The 21,788-nt window shown below is 37.3% G+C and overlaps 1 protein-coding gene across 1 annotated transcript in view; it reads left to right on the top strand.

Annotated features, from left to right (window-relative positions):
- The first annotated feature begins 966 nt into the window (after positions 1–966).
- Positions 967–21,788, top strand: part of LOC132116999 (protein AF-9-like) — a 48,059-nt gene continuing 27,237 nt past the window's right edge. The window contains exons 1-2 of the mRNA XM_059525975.1: positions 967–1,155; positions 1,558–1,738. Coding sequence (XP_059381958.1) covers positions 1,144–1,155; positions 1,558–1,738 — 193 coding nt within the window. The 5' untranslated portion in view covers positions 967–1,143. The remainder of the gene's footprint in view (positions 1,156–1,557; positions 1,739–21,788) is intronic.

Genomic DNA, 21,788 nt, shown 5'->3' on the forward strand with positions numbered 1-21,788 from the left:
ACAGTGCTGGCATCCCATAAACATGAAGGCTGATGTGACATACATGCTATTATTTCTAACCCAGAGAATTCCTACATTCTGTTGGCGTTCAGATGCACTTTTTTGCTAACTTTTTTTCGCGAAACTCTCCAACTGGCAACATGCTTCTACGGCGCGCGTGGAGGACCAAACATACTGTAAAGGCGATACGTTAATCTGAAGTCAGCGTAATTATTTCTTGACATTTTAACTGCGTACATATATCATGCAATTTATGTATTTAAAGTGCATTGTGGGACTCAGATTTAATGCGATTTTTTACCCTTTTAACGCTCTTTCATAGATTGATGTGTTTCTTCCTTCTTTTCTTTCTTTATGCTTTTTTTTTTCAAATAAATGTCATAATATTTTTTTAAATTTAATGTAAATTATTGTAAACACACATACATCATGTGTGTGTGTGTATGTGTGTGTGTGTGTGTATATATATATATATATATATACATACATACATATATATATATATATATATATATATATATCTTTTTTTTTACTGAACATTGTAAAATTACAGCTAATCAATTAACAGGTTTAACTGTAGCATTTTAACTTTTCTGTTAAAATTACTACCTTTTTCAGTGAATCCAGTGTAAACCAACAGGCCATATTAAGTATATATTAGTCTATATATTCTATTTATGATTCACTCACTAACATTTTATTTAAAAATGCTGAGACTAATTAGCCCACAGCAACATGAATTGTTAAACAGTATAAAAGCATAACTGTGTCATACAAGCACATATAGAAAATGTAGGCTTTGTAAGATTAAAAAACAACAACAGGAGACTAATCTGACATGTTTAATATAGTGCAAGCAATAAATAACTGTGTTGTTGAGCACTAAAAAAAGTGGTTTTAAACGGGTTAATGTAGGCTCTTCACTCGCTCGCGCTGCCATTGGCTCGTCTCGTGCGCCGCACAGACTGCGACTGGACTGCACGCGCTGACATTCACGCGCATGCGTCTCACTTTACTCCTCAGCCTTTGAAAACTCTGAGAGCTCAATTAAAAGACCATGTCCGCCATCGGGCGTCTACAGTTCTCGGTGTCGTTATTTAAACCAAATTCTCCATGAAATAGCATTATCCCGTGGCCTCAGCAATGGCCAGTTCGGTGAGTAGGGCTTTACCTGCTATATCGGTGCCATGTTTTGGATCTCCAGCGCCCGTGCTCGTTCTCGACTGGTTTGGAAAGGCGATTAGACGCATATGAGGCTTTTCCAGCCATATTTCCATCGGAATACTCAAGTACAGTAGAACTAGGCATTAGTGCATGTCTGCAAAAGTGATGCGCTTGAAAGATTTCAAACAAAAGGAGGGCATCCAATAACAAATGTTCAGAAATCTGACAAAATGCTCCGTTTTTAGTATTTATAACATACCAGAAACATGATTCGACCATTGACAATTATTTTGCATTTGTGCTGTGGTTTTAAGACGCGCGTACTCAGATTGTTTGCTTTTACTAATAAATAACTGGCGACATGATTATAGAGTGAACATTTGGGTGTTTTAGGGTGCCGTTCAGGTGAAACTGGAACTCGGTCACCGTGCCCAGGTCCGAAAGAAACCCACCGTGGAAGGTTTTACGCACGACTGGATGGTGTTTGTCCGCGGACCGGAGCACAGCAACATTCAGCATTTTGTGGAGAAAGTCGTATTTCATCTACACGAAAGTTTCCCGAGACCAAAAAGAGGTATGAAGCGATTTACTCTTACATATCTTTGAATTATCGTGAATAGTAAGGCTGGAATGATCCAGACTGACTTGGCTACTTGATGCATGCAGATCTTGTCTACTGTAGCGCCGCAGGGACAAAAAGTGGTTGTCATGTCTAAAAGAGACCAGTCAAATACAAAGATGTTTATTAGCAATACATGATTTGTTTGTTTTTCTTATTTCCTTCGCTGTATTTAATTTCTCTTCATATGTTACCTTTGACAACGTGCTTTAATCAGTGCGCGAGAATATTAACGCAATTAAATCCTTTGGTTTGGTTAACTCGCATATTGTATTCTCATGAAAATTTAAGGGTTTTCACAATACTCAAAGTAATTGGACCACTCTAGAATATCATAGAAGTTCAACTTTAGTTCGTAAGGAAAGTGAATAAAACACTTTTTATTGCGTCTTAATGGATACGAGACACATATTTTGTTGTAATGTTTGTACCTTTGCTTGCGTGCCTGCGTGTTTTTGTTTGTTTTTTATTTATTGCGTCTCCAGTTGTGGTATAATATTCAAATTTCAAGCCCTATAGTCCATCACCCCTTCCTCATTTAATATGAATTAAAAATAGTATGTATAACAACTAATGCTTTAGTTAAAAAAAAAACGTAGCTTTATACATTGTGCTGTCTTTGTGAGTCCAGTAGAAGTGCATGGAAAGAACAACCCTCCCCATCTGGTCACACATGATATTTCCGGATTTTCTAACATGTAGATGAAATCTGTGGCTGCTATATGTCAAACATGAGAACCTACTGATTCAGGAGATACCAGTTCCCTCCAAATAGTTTTCTGTCTTGTAAATCCCTTTACATTTTACACAGTCCCCACAGGAGGGAGGTGGTCTTGTATAACAATGATTTCAACCCTTGTAACTTATTCTCACAGTGTTACAATTCACCCTGTGTTACAACGTTTCCCTAGTTATTATAGTTCATATATACTATTATTGGACAACACCAACAACAGGACAGTGAGAGAGAGGAAATGAAAGCATCTGGTGGTCTGAAAGGAGGAATTTAGGAGTAGCGGTTGATGAAAGCCTTGGAAGGAATTAATTAAAATATTTGCTGGTTTCCTCCCCTCACCGAAGTGTTTAAGCTGAGTTTACTGTGACGTGATAAGCGCATGGGAAATGCTGCAGAAAGTCAATCATCATTACACGGTATTTAGATCGCAGGCAAGCATTTGCACTTTATTGAGAACAGTTGTTAAATCTTCTTTGTTCTGGCCAACTGTTTTCCTTAAGTATTTTGGTGGGTTCATGTTTACGTCAGGACAACATTAACCTGTTTTTTTTTTTTTTTTAATCGTGCACATCACAGAAATGTAAATTGCACGCATTCTTGCATGACAGAGCTGCAGCTAAATTGCTTTGATTCAACTTTTTATTTATGTGATGCTTTCTAAGACTGTGTTTTATTACTGTGGTGGGAAGTCAAACCGCAGAGATTGGAAGATTGCATAGAAGGACTTAAGTTTGTTTTCCTTCTGTGGACAGCTCAAGATGCATGGCTTCAAATGTATGCTAATATTTTCCCCATTCTTTTGCTTTACAGCACTTGTACTATGTGCGCCGCCACAGATTTTATTTATGCCACAGAGTTGTTGTGTTTGTAGAAGATCTGAAGGGGTTGTGTGCTCCGAATTTGGCTCTCCGGCTGTATGCGTGTGATGACACTGTGGTGAAAATCTCCCCTGCTATATTTATTTTCTCAAAACCTTAAAACCGACTATAAATCAAGAGCCGGACCTCATTTGGAGACTACTCTAAACTCGCTGCTGAAGGTCTTTGATGACAAGACGTACACTAAATGTGGGTTTGCTTGAACTTCCAGCCCCTCTCCCTTTTTCTTTGACAAATGTCTTACAGGGGCTGCTGAAAAAAATGCAAAAGCAACAGGGGGATACTTAACCTCTAATAAATCCTGCCTTATGACACCAGCTTTTAGGAGATTCTACCAAACACCCACTTGGAAGTATACGATATGCACCCTAAAATGTTTTTGCGCGCTGACGAATTATTAGCCCAAGTACTTCTGAGGTCTCCAGCTTTATTCATGTTTATAATGGATCCTACAAAGTGTTTGCTTCAGGATAAACTCAAAGAAGAGGGTTTAAATAGCTCAAGTTTATGTAGATTTAAATACTTTATGATAATGACACTTGAAATAGGATCTCCTTTGAAATATGGACCTTAAAATATCTTTAGCGTTACATTTTAGTCCTAATTAGACCCAGATTAAGTCAAACAGTGATGAATAAACATTTTGAATATTTACATTTTCTTCAACGCCATGAAAAATAGACTTCAGTAAACACCTCATGTGGCCTTCTCCATACTCAGCAGATAATTCACAACAGGACTCTCTCTCTCTCTCTCTCTTTTTTTCTCTCTGTGGAGGGGATGGATACAGAAACCTGCTTTCTTAGACCTAGAATTTATGGTGCGCTTGTAAGGTAAACAGTCAGGCTTATTATTTGGGGTCCCGGGAGGCTACACCACCCCCTTCTCCCCTGCCTCTCCCTCCTCAGGGCTTTGATCAGTGTTAGCCGTGTCGAGACGAGCCGAGGGGAAGTTAGAGGGAAGCCTAGTGGACAGACAGGCTTGTGTTTGACAGTTTAGTACCAACAGTCTCACCATACTGCCCCGAAAGGAACAGCTGCTCACACACTCATTGAGTTCTCCAAAACTCTTTACTCTCCAGGGTGTGTTCTGTGACTGTAAGCCCCTATTCTCTCTCTCCTTGTTTTGTGTTTGAAGCCTTAGGAGTATTCGATGTTACCCCTTTCACAGATGTTGTAGATTACATGTTGCCTCCCTGTCTCTCACGGGGGTTATGTGCTTCCTTGTACCTTTCTCATAGTTACTCAGAATGTCATTTGGAGAAGATAAAAAGAGTCGTCCCACCTGGATGTCGCTGGACAGCAAGCCTTGCATAAAAGAGTTAGTACACCAAGAAATAAATTATGTCGTTATTTATACTCACTTATGTCTTTCCAAAGCCGTATGACGACTTATTCTGTAAACTGGACAGTACAACATTCTACATGATTGACTTAAGGATATTTATGTTTCATCTTTGTGTGAAGAATGAAAGTCAGACAGGTTTGGAATGTCGCAGTTATCACAGAATTTTCATTTCTTTGTTGTGTAAAATGTTGCTTTTTAAAGATTTGTGATTGGCTCCTTCATGGACATGGCATGTGGTGTTTCCCAGTTTCAGAAATCATGGCTACCTGGACATTTAAACAAAGGTGGAAAGTGTTTTTTTGGCTGGGATAAAGGGACCGAACAGCCATGATTAGCAGGCATGCTGTGTAGCCTTGGAAACCTGATATTTTGTGCTGGCGCAGGAATAGGGGGGCAACAAACCCAAAGAAATGGAGTGGAACATGGACGTTCATTTCACCTGCACTCATCTATGCTAGTTATACGCTGAAAAATGTAATAAACATCTGGCTTTTGGTTCGTGACAAGTCGCCACCTACTATTTTGCAGTGGAAAACATTGATGTTTCTAGTCTTTTAGACAGGCACACAAACATCCAGAGTCTTCCAATTCATATATATACCAAGGGAAATAGCTGCCCACACTAGGTGATGGGGTCTGCAGAATGTGTGTTGTGTGTTTTTGTATTTACTGAATTTATTTAGCCTTTTTATTGCTGAGGGTATGAAAGAGGGAATGATAAAATAAGATTGTATCATTACATCAGTGGACCATGTCAGTGTGTCTCTTTATTCGCTAGACTTGACAGTACACTTGAGCCCAATTGCTGGAAGAGCTTAAAATAACACCATCCTTCTTGTGTTTTACTGCAGCAGCCCAATACAGCTTTATCTTTCCTCTCTGGTGTTGGGTGGAGTAAATAGTCCTTCAGTCTTTGTGATGTAAACACAGACGTGGCTTCCTTACCCAGATGGGAGCATAGAAGAGCCTAAAAACAGTGAAGAACTAACTGCTGTGATAGAAGAGTTGGCTGGAAAACCTGCCCAGTATTTGTCCTTTTCTATTGATAAGGTGATCTGAGTGGTTTTTACGGTGTTGCTAGGTTGTGGTAAGTGGTTGCTAGGGTGTTACCTACTGATAAGAGACGGCATAACAGGGGCACTCATGAATGGGAGAAATGCAACCCTCAATAGAGTTTAACACTGTCTGGCCACTTTTTCAACAGCTTTGACATCCCTTTCATTTTCCCTATAGAGATTTTTAAAAAGTATTTTGTTAAAGAGTCACTAATCAATCCAGACAGTTATGATGTGAATCCCAACATTACAAACTTAGATCTGAAGTAAAACAGTGTTTGACAAAGGTACAAGACTGTGTAGCTGAGTGTGTAGACTTTGTAGCTACAATCCCATGAAGCATCGCAACTGACCTAATTGAAAATGGCAATGAAAATTGAAAAAAAACAATGGCTAAATTAAAAAACTATTGATTTTAAGAGTTCATCCGTTTGCTTGTTTTGTGATTTCTTTCCAAAATCATGGGTAATTTAACTATTAAACATAGTCATTTTTAAAATATTGATATAATGCAGACTGGCTGCTTTAAAAACTGCATACAATTCTTCATATGGAGAAAATTAATGGAATTTTCACTTTCGGAACCCAACTGTTGCAGTCTGTATGGAAATTCTAGTGGGCCTGTTTGTTTACTCTAGATCATGCATGCTCTTTAGCTGGACCTTCCTGAAATATTCAATAGAATTATTATCAGATTTCATTCCTGATTTGAAATGTTATTGAAAGGAGACTCCGTCCATGTCAAATCTCCCAATGGATGGGTCACCCACAATTAAAGTTCCATAACTTACACTCCCTCATGTCATTTCTTACCGTATCTCTGGCTTCCGATGAAACACGAAACAAACACGAAAGACTGTACTGGTTGTTTATTTCCACGCAGTTATAGAGATTTAGGCTACATTTAGAGACTTCAGGCTTCAAAGAGGACTCCTAAAGCATCATAAAAGTATCCTTCATGTGAGAAACGGCATTTGAAATTTAATTCATTATTCACTGAAAATCTTCATCTCCAGAAAGCTTTTAACAGCAGCAACCGAATCTGATTACTCTGGTTTGTAAGCGATTCAGTGGGACTGTTTTTGTCAGCCACATTAAAGATTCAAAACTGATTCATTCACCAGATTGGACATTGTTAGTTCTCTCATGAGCGTGCCAAGATAAGAGAGCAGATGTTAACATTTTCAGTGAATAATAATGAGTCATATGGACCATGTTTATAGTGCTTTGTGTCCATTTTGAAGCTTGAACGCTTTAGTGCCTGTTTATTGTAATTGCATGAAAAAAATAAGCAGTACATTCTTGGTCAGAAGTGGGTTTGGAATAACCCACCATGAAGGTAAGTAAATGATGACAAGTTTCTAAAATACTTTAAATACTTTAAAAGGGGTGATGTAAGCGCAGTGGATAAGACACATGCCTTTGGTGTGAGAGACCCGGGTTCGAATCCACTGTGAGACACCAATGTGTCCCTGAGCAAGACTCTTAACCCCTAGTTGCTCCAGAGTTGTGCCTCTGACATATATAGCAATTGTAAGTCGCTTTGGATAAAAGCGTCAGCTAAATGAATAAATGTAAATGTTAAATGACCAGGAAGGAAATGAAATCATTCTTAAGATGTGTTCCAAAAGTCATGGACACTATTTAGTGCTGTTCCATCTCTTTAATGTTTTCGATTCTGATGTGTCATTCATCAGTGCCACTCAGCTCTCCCTTCTTGTGGTCCCATAATGATCAGGTCAGCATGTTTGCCTGTGGGCATCTTTTCCTGAGACTTCTCAAAGCCTTTTAAGTTTGTGGCCCGCTCATTGACTCGGCCTGAGCAGGAGTTTCTGGTTGTGTTAGTCTCCTATCTTGCATATGCACAGAAAACCACAGAATTTAAGCCCTCCTCAGGCAAGGTACAGCTTAGATGTCTGTGGGGGCTGCCTTCCTTTCCGCCCCTATTCTTCTGTGCGCTTGCCAGACCCCATTCCTCTCGACGGGAAGCGATCCATCCTTGGGAAGAAGATGAACTGACTCCCTGCAGAGTGGAATTGAGGAGCGTAGGAATTTTATAATGACAGAAAGTATGATTTATGAAATTGTAGACGTGGGGGCGATATCGGGGAAGTGCCTTTTTGTCTTTGAGAGACAGATTGCTACTGTCTCTAAAATCTAGGCCTATGTTTGACTTGTGAAATGCTTAATGCATTTGCAAAATGTACTGTATGTTTTGGTGATGATGTTAAATTTGTGACACCTAAATTAATAAGGTAACTTGTATACACATGGATAAGTATTTCTGATTTTTGAGTTCTGTCCCAAAACATTTTTTTTTTTATTGAATGTATGAAACTGTCTATTTTGTTTCTCTGTGAATTGCTTGGCTGTCTGCTTCAATTTGTTGGATAAAAACATCAGTTTCGGAAGCACTGCTGCCTCTGTGCATCACATTTAATAGATTTCCAAACACAATACGAGCAATGGGTCTTTCCGAGTATATCTCTATGCATGGTTGCATTCTTATAATGTAATCTTTTGAAATGATTGTACATTTTATGAGCAGTCATTAACTGTGATTTCATTTCTGGCATGGTGAGCTGTGAGCATCTTGCGGTCTTGTCATTTTCTTGTTCGGCGACACGCGCACACACATACACCGAGCTAAAATAATTGGGTCTCTCTGGCTGTATTGCATGATATGTCTCCCCCTACATGTGGAATAAATTCTGCCAATTGGGAGTGTAAGTGTCACACATTTCTATTTCCAATCATGCCTGACTGTCAAAACTCTTCCCTGCAAAGGAACTCGCAGTGATCTTTTAACCATGCACATATCATTAAACAGTGAAGGCATGGCTGCTGCCAGCGCATACTTTGACCCGTTTAACATGTCACATGTTTGTGGCTTGTAAAAATTCACTATTTTGAATATCTTGCATGCACAATAGAGCTCAATATGAATGCCAAGTCACCGACCACGTTCTTATGTACACCTGTTTAAATTTTCGTTAAATGTTCAAATATATCTAATATCAGCCAATCACACAGCAGCCACTCAATGCATTTAGTTATGTAGAGATGGTCAAAACAATCTGCTGGAGTTTAAATCGAGCTGTTTAAACGTGGCATGGTGGTGCCAGATGGGCTGGCCTGAGTATTTCACAAACTGCTGCTCTACTAGGATCTCTACCAGAGAATTGTCCAAAAAAGAGAAAATATGCAGTGAGCGGTATATTTCAGTGCCTTGTTGATACAAGAGGTCAGAGGAGAACGGCCAGACTGGGGCAAGCTGATAGAAAGGCAATAGTAACTCAAATAAACACTTCTGAGCTATGCAGAAGAGCATCTCTGAGAGCACAACACATCAAACCTTGAAGCAGATAAGTCTGCAGCAGCAGAAGACCACAAGAACAGGAGATCGAGGCTATAATTTAGACATGCTCTCCAAACCTTGACAATAGAAAACTGGAAAAAGGTGCAATGAGTCTGCTGGTCTAATGGTGTGAGAGAGTTTCTTTTTTGGCACACTTTGGACCCATTTGTACCAATTGGGCATTGTTTAAACACCACATCTTATCTAAATATTGTTGTTGACCTATGTCCATCTCTGTCAGATCATCTCATCACCTCCACTATACTCAGATGGCCTCCACAGTCACCAGATCTCAATACAGTACTTAAATTTTTTGTTGAAATGAAAGCAGAGATTCAAAAATATCTGTGAAATGTTTTTGCAGCACATTTGTTTATTAAACACAATTGTTTATTGAATTTATTCTATTTTGTCTAAAACTTTTTAGTTGAAAATAAAATTTTGAACCAAATAACTACAGTTCTAATGTTGCAGTATTGATAATCCTTTTTTTTCTGCTTATTACAGTAAAGATGTATTTTAATCTTTATTGTGTACAGCACTATATGCATAAATGTGACTTGTTGTATAATAGGATTATATGATATTAAAATAAATATTATTGTAATCTAAATAATTATATTAATAATTAAATATTATTTGCATGCAAACAATTAAAATAACAATTATTTTAACTATTATTAAAATGTTATCTGGATATATCTGGAATGGTAAATTGGAAATGTCATTCCCCAATTATTTTCATTTAGATTATAGTTGGCATCACCAAATGCTCACTAAAGGTTAATCTTTGCTAATGCTAATAATTTAATAACACTGTTTAATGTAATCTTCAGCAAATCTTAAAATGAAAGTCAATTTTTCAGGTTTTTCATGCATTTTTCATTCCTATTTTCACTTAAAGAGCTTAAAACTATAGATTTTTGTACTTAGTATTTTATTTTCCATTTATTTTAAAGTGTAATATCAGCTATTTAGAGATTATTAGTCAGACCCTTAATATTTGTGTGTCCATACTTACTCATTTTGGTGTTCTATAATCTTCTATAATCATATGTGTACTTGTGAGAATCATTCACAGATCCATGAACATTGTGTGCCATATAATGGATAGCCGTCCCAATTATTCCCTGAAATATGACCTTTGACAACCGCAGTGCTTTCTTTTTTTTTTCCTTATTCAAATACATTTAACCTCACTGCACAATAATAATAAAAAAAAACATACAGTAACATACAAACACATAAAAAACATGATGCCAATTTCGCGATCCACATAATTAATAGTTCAGAAGTTACACAGATTAAATGTAATAGTTCAGAAGAAATGTAATATTTCAGATAATGAGTTCAGAAGTTACATAAAGTATAGAAAATCCTGCTTTGAACAGATTTGTATAAATATCATCTTCAATCTGGATTTTTATATATATATATATATATATATATATATAAAAAGATGACCACCGTTCCAGATAAGACCTAATTCTTTTCCAGCAGCCATCCGTTCATTACCATGTGATCTAGTAATAAATTCAACCAATGGTTAATATTTAATGATTGCTTGGACAGCAGTGCTTTCAGTACAGTTTTAAAACACTTATTCAACAAACACAAGGCAGACGGTAGTTTGGAACTAGTTTAGCAAGACTGCATGAACGGCCCTGTAATTGTTTTACGATGCTGTAGAAATGATACCACCTTGTATAGGTGATGCACAAAGGGCTCTGTAGCCATGAAAGTCCAGACTATGCTGGCATGAAAGGAGCGGAAGAGGGAGGGAGAGACAGAATGAAGTAGAGGGCAGGGGGGAGGCTTGTGAGCAGTAGTCCAAAACAGCAACTGGGCCATAAATGCTGATTTTCCCTGGGTTTGGTGAGTCAAAGGGGGTGAGGGGGAGACGGGGAGGAGGAAGTGGTTTATTGAAGCATGGTTTATAAGGGCTGTCTGTTGGCAATTCTTTCACTCCTTTGCCTTGTATGTGTGCATGCCATAAAGCATTTGGCTCTGTCTTTTCTTTGCAGCACTCCTGGAAGCTGGAGTTTCCTCTTGCATTTATGTTCCTGGATTATGAAAGCGCATGTAATGCATAAGTCATGTTTGTCCAATCAGGTGTCAAGAAGATGCGAGTCATCTGGCAGAACCTAAAATGCTAATAAGAATGCTAATGCAATCGCTAATAGTGTTTCAAATGTCAAGCAAGAGTGAAATCACAAATGAACCAGGTCTCAATAAAAATCCTTTGTGTTGGTAGTGAAGATTTCTTTATTCAGAACGGCTCCGTGAACATTTAGCAAGGCGAGTTTTGATTTATTTGCCGTGGCCGATTCGCATGCAAACATGGTTAAATGAAAAGATTGATTTTCACTTTCCATTCTGCCATCATCTCCACGGCATGCCTTTAAAAATCGATTGTTGTGCAGGATTTTAGGCACAGTTAGGAAACACAGAACTGTTTTTGTTGGGTTTTTCTAGCACAAGGAGACTTTAATTTGTAACAGTGTTGCTGGCAGGGATGTGAGCCTGAAATCTGACCCACAATTCTGGGCTCTCACTGATGGGGAATCCTGCTGTGGTCATTGTCCACTTGGCAGAAAGCAGAAAGTGTAAGGTGACCCAAAAAAATGCTGGGGAAAACCGTACACTGCCTGAATTGTCATAAATTCCACAGTTTGGCATTTAAAAAAAATGCATTGTAACCATACGTTTTTCCTCTTCATGAGCTCAATTATCTTAATATTATAATATATAAAAAATAATCTTTGGACTTTAATATAGTAAAATTTGATAAATGGAGCTGAGAGTGTTACATTTTAATGACTTAAAGCACAATACACTTAGTCAAAATATTTATAAAAAAAAAACATTCATGGTGCTGATGATGTGTAATAATTCTGTGAGCCAGGTATCTAACTATTAAGTAAAACAACAACTTTTTTTATTGAGAAAGTTCTACATTTTTATTTTTTACCCTGAAGTCATTTATTTATTTGCTTATTATAAACCAGTGGTTCTCAGCTGGTGGGCCACTATCCAAAAATGGGTCTCAGGTCTGTTCTGAAGAGAGCAGGAGGAAAACTACACTAAATGCAAATAATAAAATGTAGAAGACCATGTAACTGTACAGTTAGTTAAACAGGTTTAACTTTAAATGCTTTCTATATCATTTGTTGATGTCAAAGGCTATTTATACTGTTTTGACACTGTTTTCCCCCTGTTTATTGATTTATTCAGAAGCTCCTGTACTAAGCCTCCAGTCTAACGTTCTTTATTCATTAGAAGATGTCCAATGACTTTTCTAACAGGAAGTGTTGCATGTACACTGAAATCAATGCAGGGTAAGTGGGCTGAATGATTTCATCATCTCTCCGTGCCCACCCTCCTTTGCTGTCATGCCTTAGACGAGAACCTTTGATCCACAAAGAAAACGGAGCTTCTTAAGACAGTCTAAAAGAGTATCAGACATACTCGTTCTCAAAGGATCTGCTGCACAAAAGTGGAACTTGCGTTAGCTGCTGAGGTACAAAGTAACAATATCCCCATTTATTTCAGTGAAGTGTAATTCATTCCACCTGAAAAGACCTGAACTGCTGAAGGGAATTGGTCTTTCATTTAGATGAACCCCAGAACAGTCCGAATGGTGTCTGTGTCTTTCCCATCTATCTCTCTCAAAGTCAGAACAAACGACAGAATAGTTTTATTGGCATGACTATAACAGATTACAATTTTACCAAATCATGCAGAATACTGGCCAAACATAGAAACCAGTAAGTAAGTCAAAACTAAGGAAAAAGTAGTGCTGTCAAATGATTAATGGTGATTAATCGCATCCAAAATAAGTTTTTGTTTATGTTATTATGTGTATATACTGTCTGTGTGTGTGTGTGTGTGTATATATAATAATATAAATGCAAACACATCCATGTATATATTTAAGAAACGTGTTGTTTATATATTAAATATATTTATATGTAATATAAAATATAAGAATATAAATGTATAGACGTAAATATATACTGTATTTGTGTGTATTTATAGATACATAATATACACCGTACACATACATGTATTATGTAAACAAAAACTTTTATTTTAGATGCGATTAATCGTTTGACAGCACTAGAAAACAGGAAATGGTACAAAAATAGTGTTTGAAAGAAAATTGATAAGGAATTAATAGAGGCTTTATTATTATTATTATAGGGTTTTGTTTTTATTTTAGGGTTTTTTATTTTTTGTTTTTATTTTGGGTTTTTGTTTTAAATTTTGTATAATGTTTTGGGTTTGTTTGTTTCTCAGGAATCTTTTTGTTTGTCTGTTATATTTAATTATAACACTTTTTAAAGTGATGTGACATTTTAATTTGTCTCCACTCCTACTATATCCCTTTCTTTTATTTCTTTTCACCCACCTTCCCTTTCATTAGATGGATGTAAATAAGGGAAATATATTGCAAACTACATGAAGCTAAATGAATGCCTGTCTGTTGTCAATGCAAAATATATAGGCCTTTACAACATCATAATTGCCCACATTGAATCAACAATGCAGGAAAATGATGATTCACCACCATATTATTTTTCAGTGGTGAAATTAAACTGTATATACATCTCTCACAAGGAATGTTAGGTTATAGGTAAAGTGCTTTAATTCTCAGGAAATAAGTTATAGATTGACCAACAATGAAAAAGTTTGTAGATTGTATTTTAAATAACAGAAAACCAAAAGATAAAGAAACTACTCGGTGAAGATGTCAATGTCAATGTCACCTTTATTTATATAGCGCTTTAAACAAAATACATTGCGTCAAAGCAACTGAACAACATTCATTAGGAAAACAGTGTCAATAATGCAAAAATGATAGTTAAAGGCAGTTCATCATTGGATTCAGTTATGTCATCTCTGTTCAGTTAAATAGTGTCTGTGCATTTATTTGCAATCAAGTCAACGATATCGCTGTAGATGAAGTGTCCCCAACTAAGCAAGCCAGAGGCGACAGCGACAAGGAACCGAAACTCCATCGGTGACAGAATGGAGAAAAAAACCTTGGGAGAAACCAGGCTCAGTTGGGGGTCCAGTTCTCCTCTGACCAGACGAAACCAGTAGTTCAATTCCAGACTGCAGCAAAGTCAGATTGTGCAGAAGAATCATCTGTTTCCTGTGGTCTTGTCCTGGTGCTCCTCTGAGACAAGGTCTTTACAGGGGATCTGTATCTGGGGCTCTAGTTGTCCTGGTCTCCGCTGTCTTTCAGGGATGTAGAGGTCCTTTCTAGGTGCTGATCCACCATCTGGTCTGGATACGTACTGGATCCGGGTGACTGCAGTGACCCTCTGATCTGGACACAGACTGGATCTGGTGGCCACGGTGACCTCGGAACAAGAGAGAAACAGACAAATATTAGCGTAGATGCCATTCTTCTAATGATGTAGCAATTACATAGGTTGTTATGGGAAGTGTTTCCGGTTCCGGTTTACCTAATTAATGCAGCCTAAAAATCCTTTAACGGATTTGGATAATAAAAGCATATTAGTATGTTATGTGTATGCCAGGTTAAAGAGATGGGTCTTTAATCTAGATTTAAACTGCAAGAGTGTGTCTGCCTCCCGAACAATGTTAGGTAGGTTATTCCAGAGTTTGGGCACCAAATAGGAAAAGGATCTGCCGCCTGCAGTTGATTTTGATATTCTAGGTATTATCAAATTGCCTGAGTTTTGAGAACGTAGCGGACGTAGAGGATTATAATGTAAAAGGAGCTCATTCAAATGCTGAGGTGCTAAACCATTCAGGGCTTTATAAGTAATAAGCAATATTTTAAAATCTATGCGATGCTTGATAGGGAGCCAGTGCAGTGTTGACAGGACCGGGCTAATATGGTCATACTTCCTGGTTCTAGTAAGAACTCTTGCTGCTGCATTTTGGACTAGCTGTAGTTTGTTTACTAAGCGTGCAGAACAACCACCCAATAAAGCATTACAATAATCTAACCTTGAGGTCATAAATGCATGGATTAACATTTCTGCATTTGACATTGAGAGCATAGGCCGTAATTTAGATATATTTTTGAGATGGAAAAATGCAGTTTTACAAATGCTAGAAACGTGGCTTTCTAAGGAAAGATTGCGATCAAGTAGCACACCTAGGTTCCTAACTGATGATGAAGAATTGACAGAGCAACCATCAAGTCTTAGACAGTGTTCTAGGTTATTACAAGCAGAGTTTTTAGGTCCTATAATTAACACCTCTGTTTTTTTCAGAATTTAGCAGTAAGAAATTACTCGTCATCCAGTTTTTTATATCGACTATGCAATCCATTAGTTTTTCAAATTGGTGTGTTTCACCGGGCTGCGAAGAAATATAGAGCTGAGTATCATCAGCATAACAGTGAAAGCTAACACCATGTTTCCTGATGATATCTCCCAAGGGTAACATATAAAGCGTGAAGAGTAGCGGCCCTTGTACTGAGCCTTGAGGTACTCCATACTGCACTTGTGATCGATAGGATACATCTTCATTCACTGCTACGAACTGATGGCGGTCATATAAGTACGATTTAAACCATGCTAATGCACTTCCACTGATGCCAACAAAGTATTCAAGTCTATGCAAAAGAATGTTGTGGTCAATTGTGTCAAACGCAGCACTGAGATCCAATAAAACTAATAGAGAGATACACCCACGATCAGATGATAAGAGCAGATCATTTGTAACTCTAAGAAGAGCAGTCTCAGTACTATGATACGGTCTAAATCCTGACTGGAAATCCTCACATATACCATTTTTCTCTAAGAAGGAATATAATTGTGTGGATACCACCTTTTCTAGTATCTTGGACAGAAAAGGGAGATTCGAGATTGGTCTATAATTAACTAGTTCTTTGGGGTCAAGTTGTGGTTTTTTGATGAGAGGCTTAATAACAGCCAGTTTGAAGGTTTTGGGGACATGTCCTAATGACAATGAGGAATTAATAATAGTCAGAAGAGGATCTATGACTTCTGGAAGCACCTCTTTCAGGAGCTTAGATGGTATAGGGTCTAACATACATGTTGTTGGTTTAGATGATTTAACAAGTTTATACAATTCTTCCTCTCCTATGGTAGAGAATGAGTGGAACTGTTCCTCAGGGGGTCTATAGTGCACTGTCTGATGTGATACTGTAGCTGACGGCTGCGTTTGTTTTTTTCTAAAAGAGAAGAAAAGTAATCGGATCTAGCAGTTTTTAATGCTTTTCTGTAGGATATGTTACTTTCCCGCCAAGCAATACGAAATACCTCTAGTTTTGTTTTCCTCCAGCTGCGCTCCATTTTTCGGGCTGCTCTCTTTAGGGTGCGAGTATGCTCATTATACCATGGTGTCAAACTGTTTTCCTTAACCTTCCTTAAGCGTAAAGGAGCAACTTTATTTAAAGTGCTAGAAAAGAGAGAGTCCATAGTTTCTGTTACATCATCAAGTTGTTCTGAGGTTTTTTGGATACATCAGGAAGATAACTTAAAAAGCAGTCTTTTGTGTTAGAAGTGATGGTTCTTCCATACTTGTAACAAGAAGTAGAATTTACAATTTTGGCTATATGAATTTTGCAAAGAACTAAATAATGATCTGAGATATCATCACTTGGCTGAATAATTTCAACACCATCAACATCAATTCCATGTGACCGTATTAAATCTAGAGTATGATTTCGACAATGAGTAGGTCCTGAAACGTGTTGTCTAACACCAATAGAGTTCAGAATGTCTATAAATGCTGATCCCAATGCATCGTTTTCATTATCAACATGGATATTAAAATCACCAACTATTAAAACTTTATCTGCAGCCAGAACTAACTCGGATGTAAAATCACCAAACTCTTTAATAAAGTCTGTATGGTGCCCTGGTGGCCTGTATACAGTAGCCAGTACAAACATAACAGGGGATTTATCATTAACATTTGTTTCTTTGGATAATGTTATATGAAGTACCATTACTTCAAACGAGTTATACTTGTAGCCTGCCCTCTGAGAAATCCTGAAAACGTTGTTATAAATTGAAGCAACACCTCCACCTTTGCCTTTTAGACGTGGCTCATGTTTATAACAGTAATCTTGGGGGGTGGACTCATTTAAAATAATGTAATCATCAGGTTTTAGCCAGGTTTCTGTCAAACAGAGTACATCTATATTATGATCAGTGATCATATTATTTACAAAAAGTGTTTTCGTAGAAAGGGATCTGATATTCAATAAGCCAAGCTTTATCATTTGTTTATACATATTGCTTCTGTTTTTTATTTGTTGAACCTCAATTAAATTGTTAATCTTAACTTGGTTTGGACGTTTTTTGTATTTTCTAGTTCGGGGAACAGACACAGTTTCTATAGTGTGATATCTAGGTGAAAAAGTCTCTATGTGCTGAGAATTAACTGACCTCTGTGACGGGAGGCAGCTAGCAGACGGTCGGTTTAGCCAGTCTGTCTGCTTCCTGATGAGCAAATTGAGAAGAAGAGAGGGATTATTCTGCCATAATGGCACCACTACTTCTCCTTCTCTTGCAATTTTCACATATGACATCACTGTTTGTGGGTGGAGCCTGGTCTCATTAGGTGCAGAGGCCCCACAGATTTCACGGTGTATGAAATAGTTTTACTTATAAGCTACTTTATGCTCATAGAAACTCTATCCATTTAAGGATCTTTGATCCTTAATTTAAACAGGATTCCTAAATGCATTTGTTCAGATTACTAAGTGGTTTTGTGCACAATATAAAAATAATAGCATAATAGCCCTTTCTTGCTGATGATGAGTTGACCGCTCAGCTGGCGGGCTAAAATAAAGTCTACCTTTGGGAAACAAAGCCTTGACAAGCTGCAGAGCTTTCTGCGGTGAGGTGGAAAAAAAAGCACCATACAGGAAATAAAACCATTTAAATCAGTCAAGTCAGAGCCTTTTTAAATAGCGTTTTAATGAGAAACGTAGTGAAATTCTACCCTGCAACTGATCAGCTTAGCATGGTGCCTATTAACGGAAGTGAGTACACTAGTTTGGTTCTTGTTAATGCTTCTTAGTTAATGCCTGCAGGGCTACCAGGAAGGGTTAAAAAGAGGGTAGGTGTTGCTATTTCACAACCCCTAATGATCAATTACTGGGATTTAGACCTTGATTCCAAGGTTTGGATGTGGTTGAATAGTAAAAGTCATATGGGAAAGTCTGGTCCTTTAGTCAAGGGTAGAAATATTTTATTGTTATTTTCTCTGTCTGGCTGGTAAGGTTTTATTGTCATGGTGGAATACTACTTGCACCACAATGCATTTTATTGACTCATTATGTCTGTAAGTAAAATTATACCCCAAACACACATTATAGATAGAGCAGGAAATTGCATTCGTTAAGGGTTTGTGAATTTCTGTGAGGGCTAGTTTCAATCCTGATGCATTCACATTTTGCATTACAGGGTTACGGTGCCTCAGAGTCTGTGCATATTTCGTTTTATTACCTATTCTTTTGATTCAAGGAGTAGTATTATGTTGTCACTTAGTTTGCAAAGATGACCTTGGAAAAAGTGGCTTGCTCCGTAAGCTTTCTATACAGTCTGGTGAGCTTCACTTAATTCTTATAATGTAGCTTGAGTTCAGCATGCACAGGGTTTTCCTACTGTCACTGGTTTTTCGTTCTCCTGCTTGTTTTGTCATTCTGTGAAGCTGATAACCACAATCGATGCGATGCTATGTGGAGTCTTGGAGTTTATTTAGATGCTACTAGAGTCAACTTGAAGACATTTAAAGCCCACCTGCTTCACAATGCTGGCTCATATGTGGTTTTAGCGTTTAACTTCTAGATTGTTTACTAAAGAAAATACTTCTATGTTTTCCTGTGCAGGGTCTTAAGATGCAAAACTCTACACAAGTAGTCTATGAGAAAAAAAGCTTTTAATTTAATGGAGAAAAAATAAATTATTAAGAATGGACAGTAAAACTGTACACTTGCAATGTATTGTCCAGACAATTCATGTGTGTGTTTGTGTACTTGAGTACGTTTCTGTGTGGGTTAGGATAACACTTTTCAATATACAGTAGTTCTATTTGTAAAAATGTATTATTATTCAGACATCATCAACTAACTGTGATCGATATTATCTGTGGTTTATCAATAAAATTTGTAATTATTGGTAATTCATGTTTGTTTATAATAACTTAATACACTAATGGTAATTTGTAATAATAAATTATATACACTAAAATTCAAAAGTGAGTATGATTATTTTTCTTTCTTTTAATAGAAATTAATCCAAATCGGGATATTATAATGATGAGTAAAAATTGAGCTTTGCTGTCACAGAAATAAATTACATTTTAAAATAGAATCGAATAAAAAAGGGTTCTTTTAAATTGTAATAATATTTCACAATATTACTGTATTTTAAAATAAATAAATGTACGAATGGTGAGCATACTGTATGCGTCTCCTTTTTAAACATAAAAAAAATCTTTAGTTGGTACGTTAGTTTATATTTTTTATGTTAAAAATGTATTATTATATGTATAAATTACAATTAACCTAGATTATTAAATACTTAAAATGCTGTTGTTTTGTAGTTTTCATCCCTAATGAATGTAAATGAATTAAAACAGTATTATAAAGCCCTATTTTTGTGTCTGCACGTGTATAAATGGAATTGTCTTTGTTAAAGAGATTCACATCTATTCAAAGACATTAACATTAAATTGTCACAACATATAGTCAGCTTGGCTATTGACTGCTTTCTCATCACGTTTCTCATCACTTCACCCATTCATCTGCGGGGAGTGTTGAACAGACCCGCACACAGAACGAAGTACAAACGGCACTAGTGTCAAGGCTCAGTGCTCGAGTGAGGGCCTCAAGCAGCTGTAATTGCAAGCAGAGCTGCTCTTGACTATATACCAGGACGATTTTCACAGAGCAGGACGCAGCTCGTTGGATTTCAACAGAGCATCTGGGGAATTTTTTACCAAAGCCCCTAAGCTGGACACTTTCCGTGACCCATGGCGTCTTGGCGCTGCTGAAATGCATTTGAAAACATGCCTTGAAGCGAGCAAAGATCCAGGGTCAGTTCTTCCCCCTGTTTTGAATTGTGAGTTTGAGAAAGCACAGCTGGGAAATGGCAGGCTGAAGTGTTGCTCCATGGGGGCAGGGTACTTGAAGCAGATGTTAATGTGGTGGTTGGATGATGGGGGTCTGAAGAGAGCATTTCTTGATAATCAGTCTCTCGTTTTTGCAGGGTGGCAAAGTATGCCATGCTTGGGAAACAGGCTACAGTGTATTTGAGCGTGTGCTGTGAAAATGAAGAATGAAAGTAAACCACCATGTCCAAACAACCTGAGAACTTGGTGACATTCAGTGGTTCCCATGCAATAGGTGTCAATTTACACCTTTGTGTGTGAACACAGTGCTCCCATATGGCAAACTCTGCCACGATACCACCTTTTCGCATGTTTCACCCTGTCTATTTATGTTTTCTTTAGTGCAAAGCTCAAATAATTTGAATATGTAATGTATATATGCTGAATATATTGGTGCCATATCAGTTATTGGCTGATGGTAAATGGGCTGATTAAGGATATTTAATTGTGCATGCTCATTTCTCTTGTTCTTGTATTGTTTTTGCTGTTGTTTTATATTTAATAAATTCACTCGTAGCATTTAAAACTAGTGGTCGACTAGTGGCTCCTGCTTTCTAAGATATCGGCCATCAAAAAATCAGTATTGGTCGACTGCTATTTAAACAAATTATTGTAGTTTTTAGTCTTTTGGGTTTACTTTAATTTTTACTTAATTTTAATTAAATTAAGTTTAGGATTTTAATGTGTGTCATTTTACTGGTTATTGTCACTATCGTGAAAATAATTATCGACTTCTTTAGCATAATTTTAATGTCAGTGCATCTGTAAATTTAAGTCTGCAGTGGCTTTGATAATACTTCACCAAACAGGAAAGGCATGACTTCTTATTCAATTTATTTGCATTTTCCAGGTTTGCTCTCAGCCTGTTTGTGTGCAATTTTGTTAATTCTGTTGGCAGGTTGAGCCAGTTTGTCTGAAGCTGATGGTGAGCACACCGTGTGAGAACTGTTTTGGACTGCTAAAGACTTGCCTCCTCAAATGCTTTGTTGATTGATTCATTGTGCTTATTCTCTACTTTCCAAACCTTCTTAATGAGGTTTAAAAACCTCCCTTTTAAACCAGCAGTTCAGTGCCAAAATCTTTTTTGATTCAGCATTCTCAGGGCACCTGCTTAGACCTTCTATATTTAGATGAAAAAAGCATCTAACAAAGCTAGAAACGCTGGCTAATGATATAAGAGATTTCTTGTAGTAATATAAAGAGGCTAGTTTTTCCATTCAAGCACTGGCAGTCAGCGCGGGTCACCATTACTTTAAGAGTAGCAGTAGGGTCTTAGCAAGAGTTTGGCTGCTGTCAATAAGGTGCTTGAGTATGGGACCAATTATGGACCGACCTATTTCACATCACAAATGATTTGTTATTCCAGGTCAGCCAGCACTCAAATGAAAATGAATGGGAGGATTTTATGAGTCTTGAGTCACAGCAAGGGCAGTGCAATTGCAAGCTACCATCTCCTCTTTAATGAGGCTGGAGCCACCTCAATGCTTCTGGTTCTACT

The sequence above is a fragment of the Carassius carassius genome, chromosome 3 (genome assembly GCF_963082965.1).
Source record: "Carassius carassius chromosome 3, fCarCar2.1, whole genome shotgun sequence".
In the NCBI taxonomy this organism is placed as follows: Eukaryota; Metazoa; Chordata; class Actinopteri; order Cypriniformes; family Cyprinidae; genus Carassius; species Carassius carassius.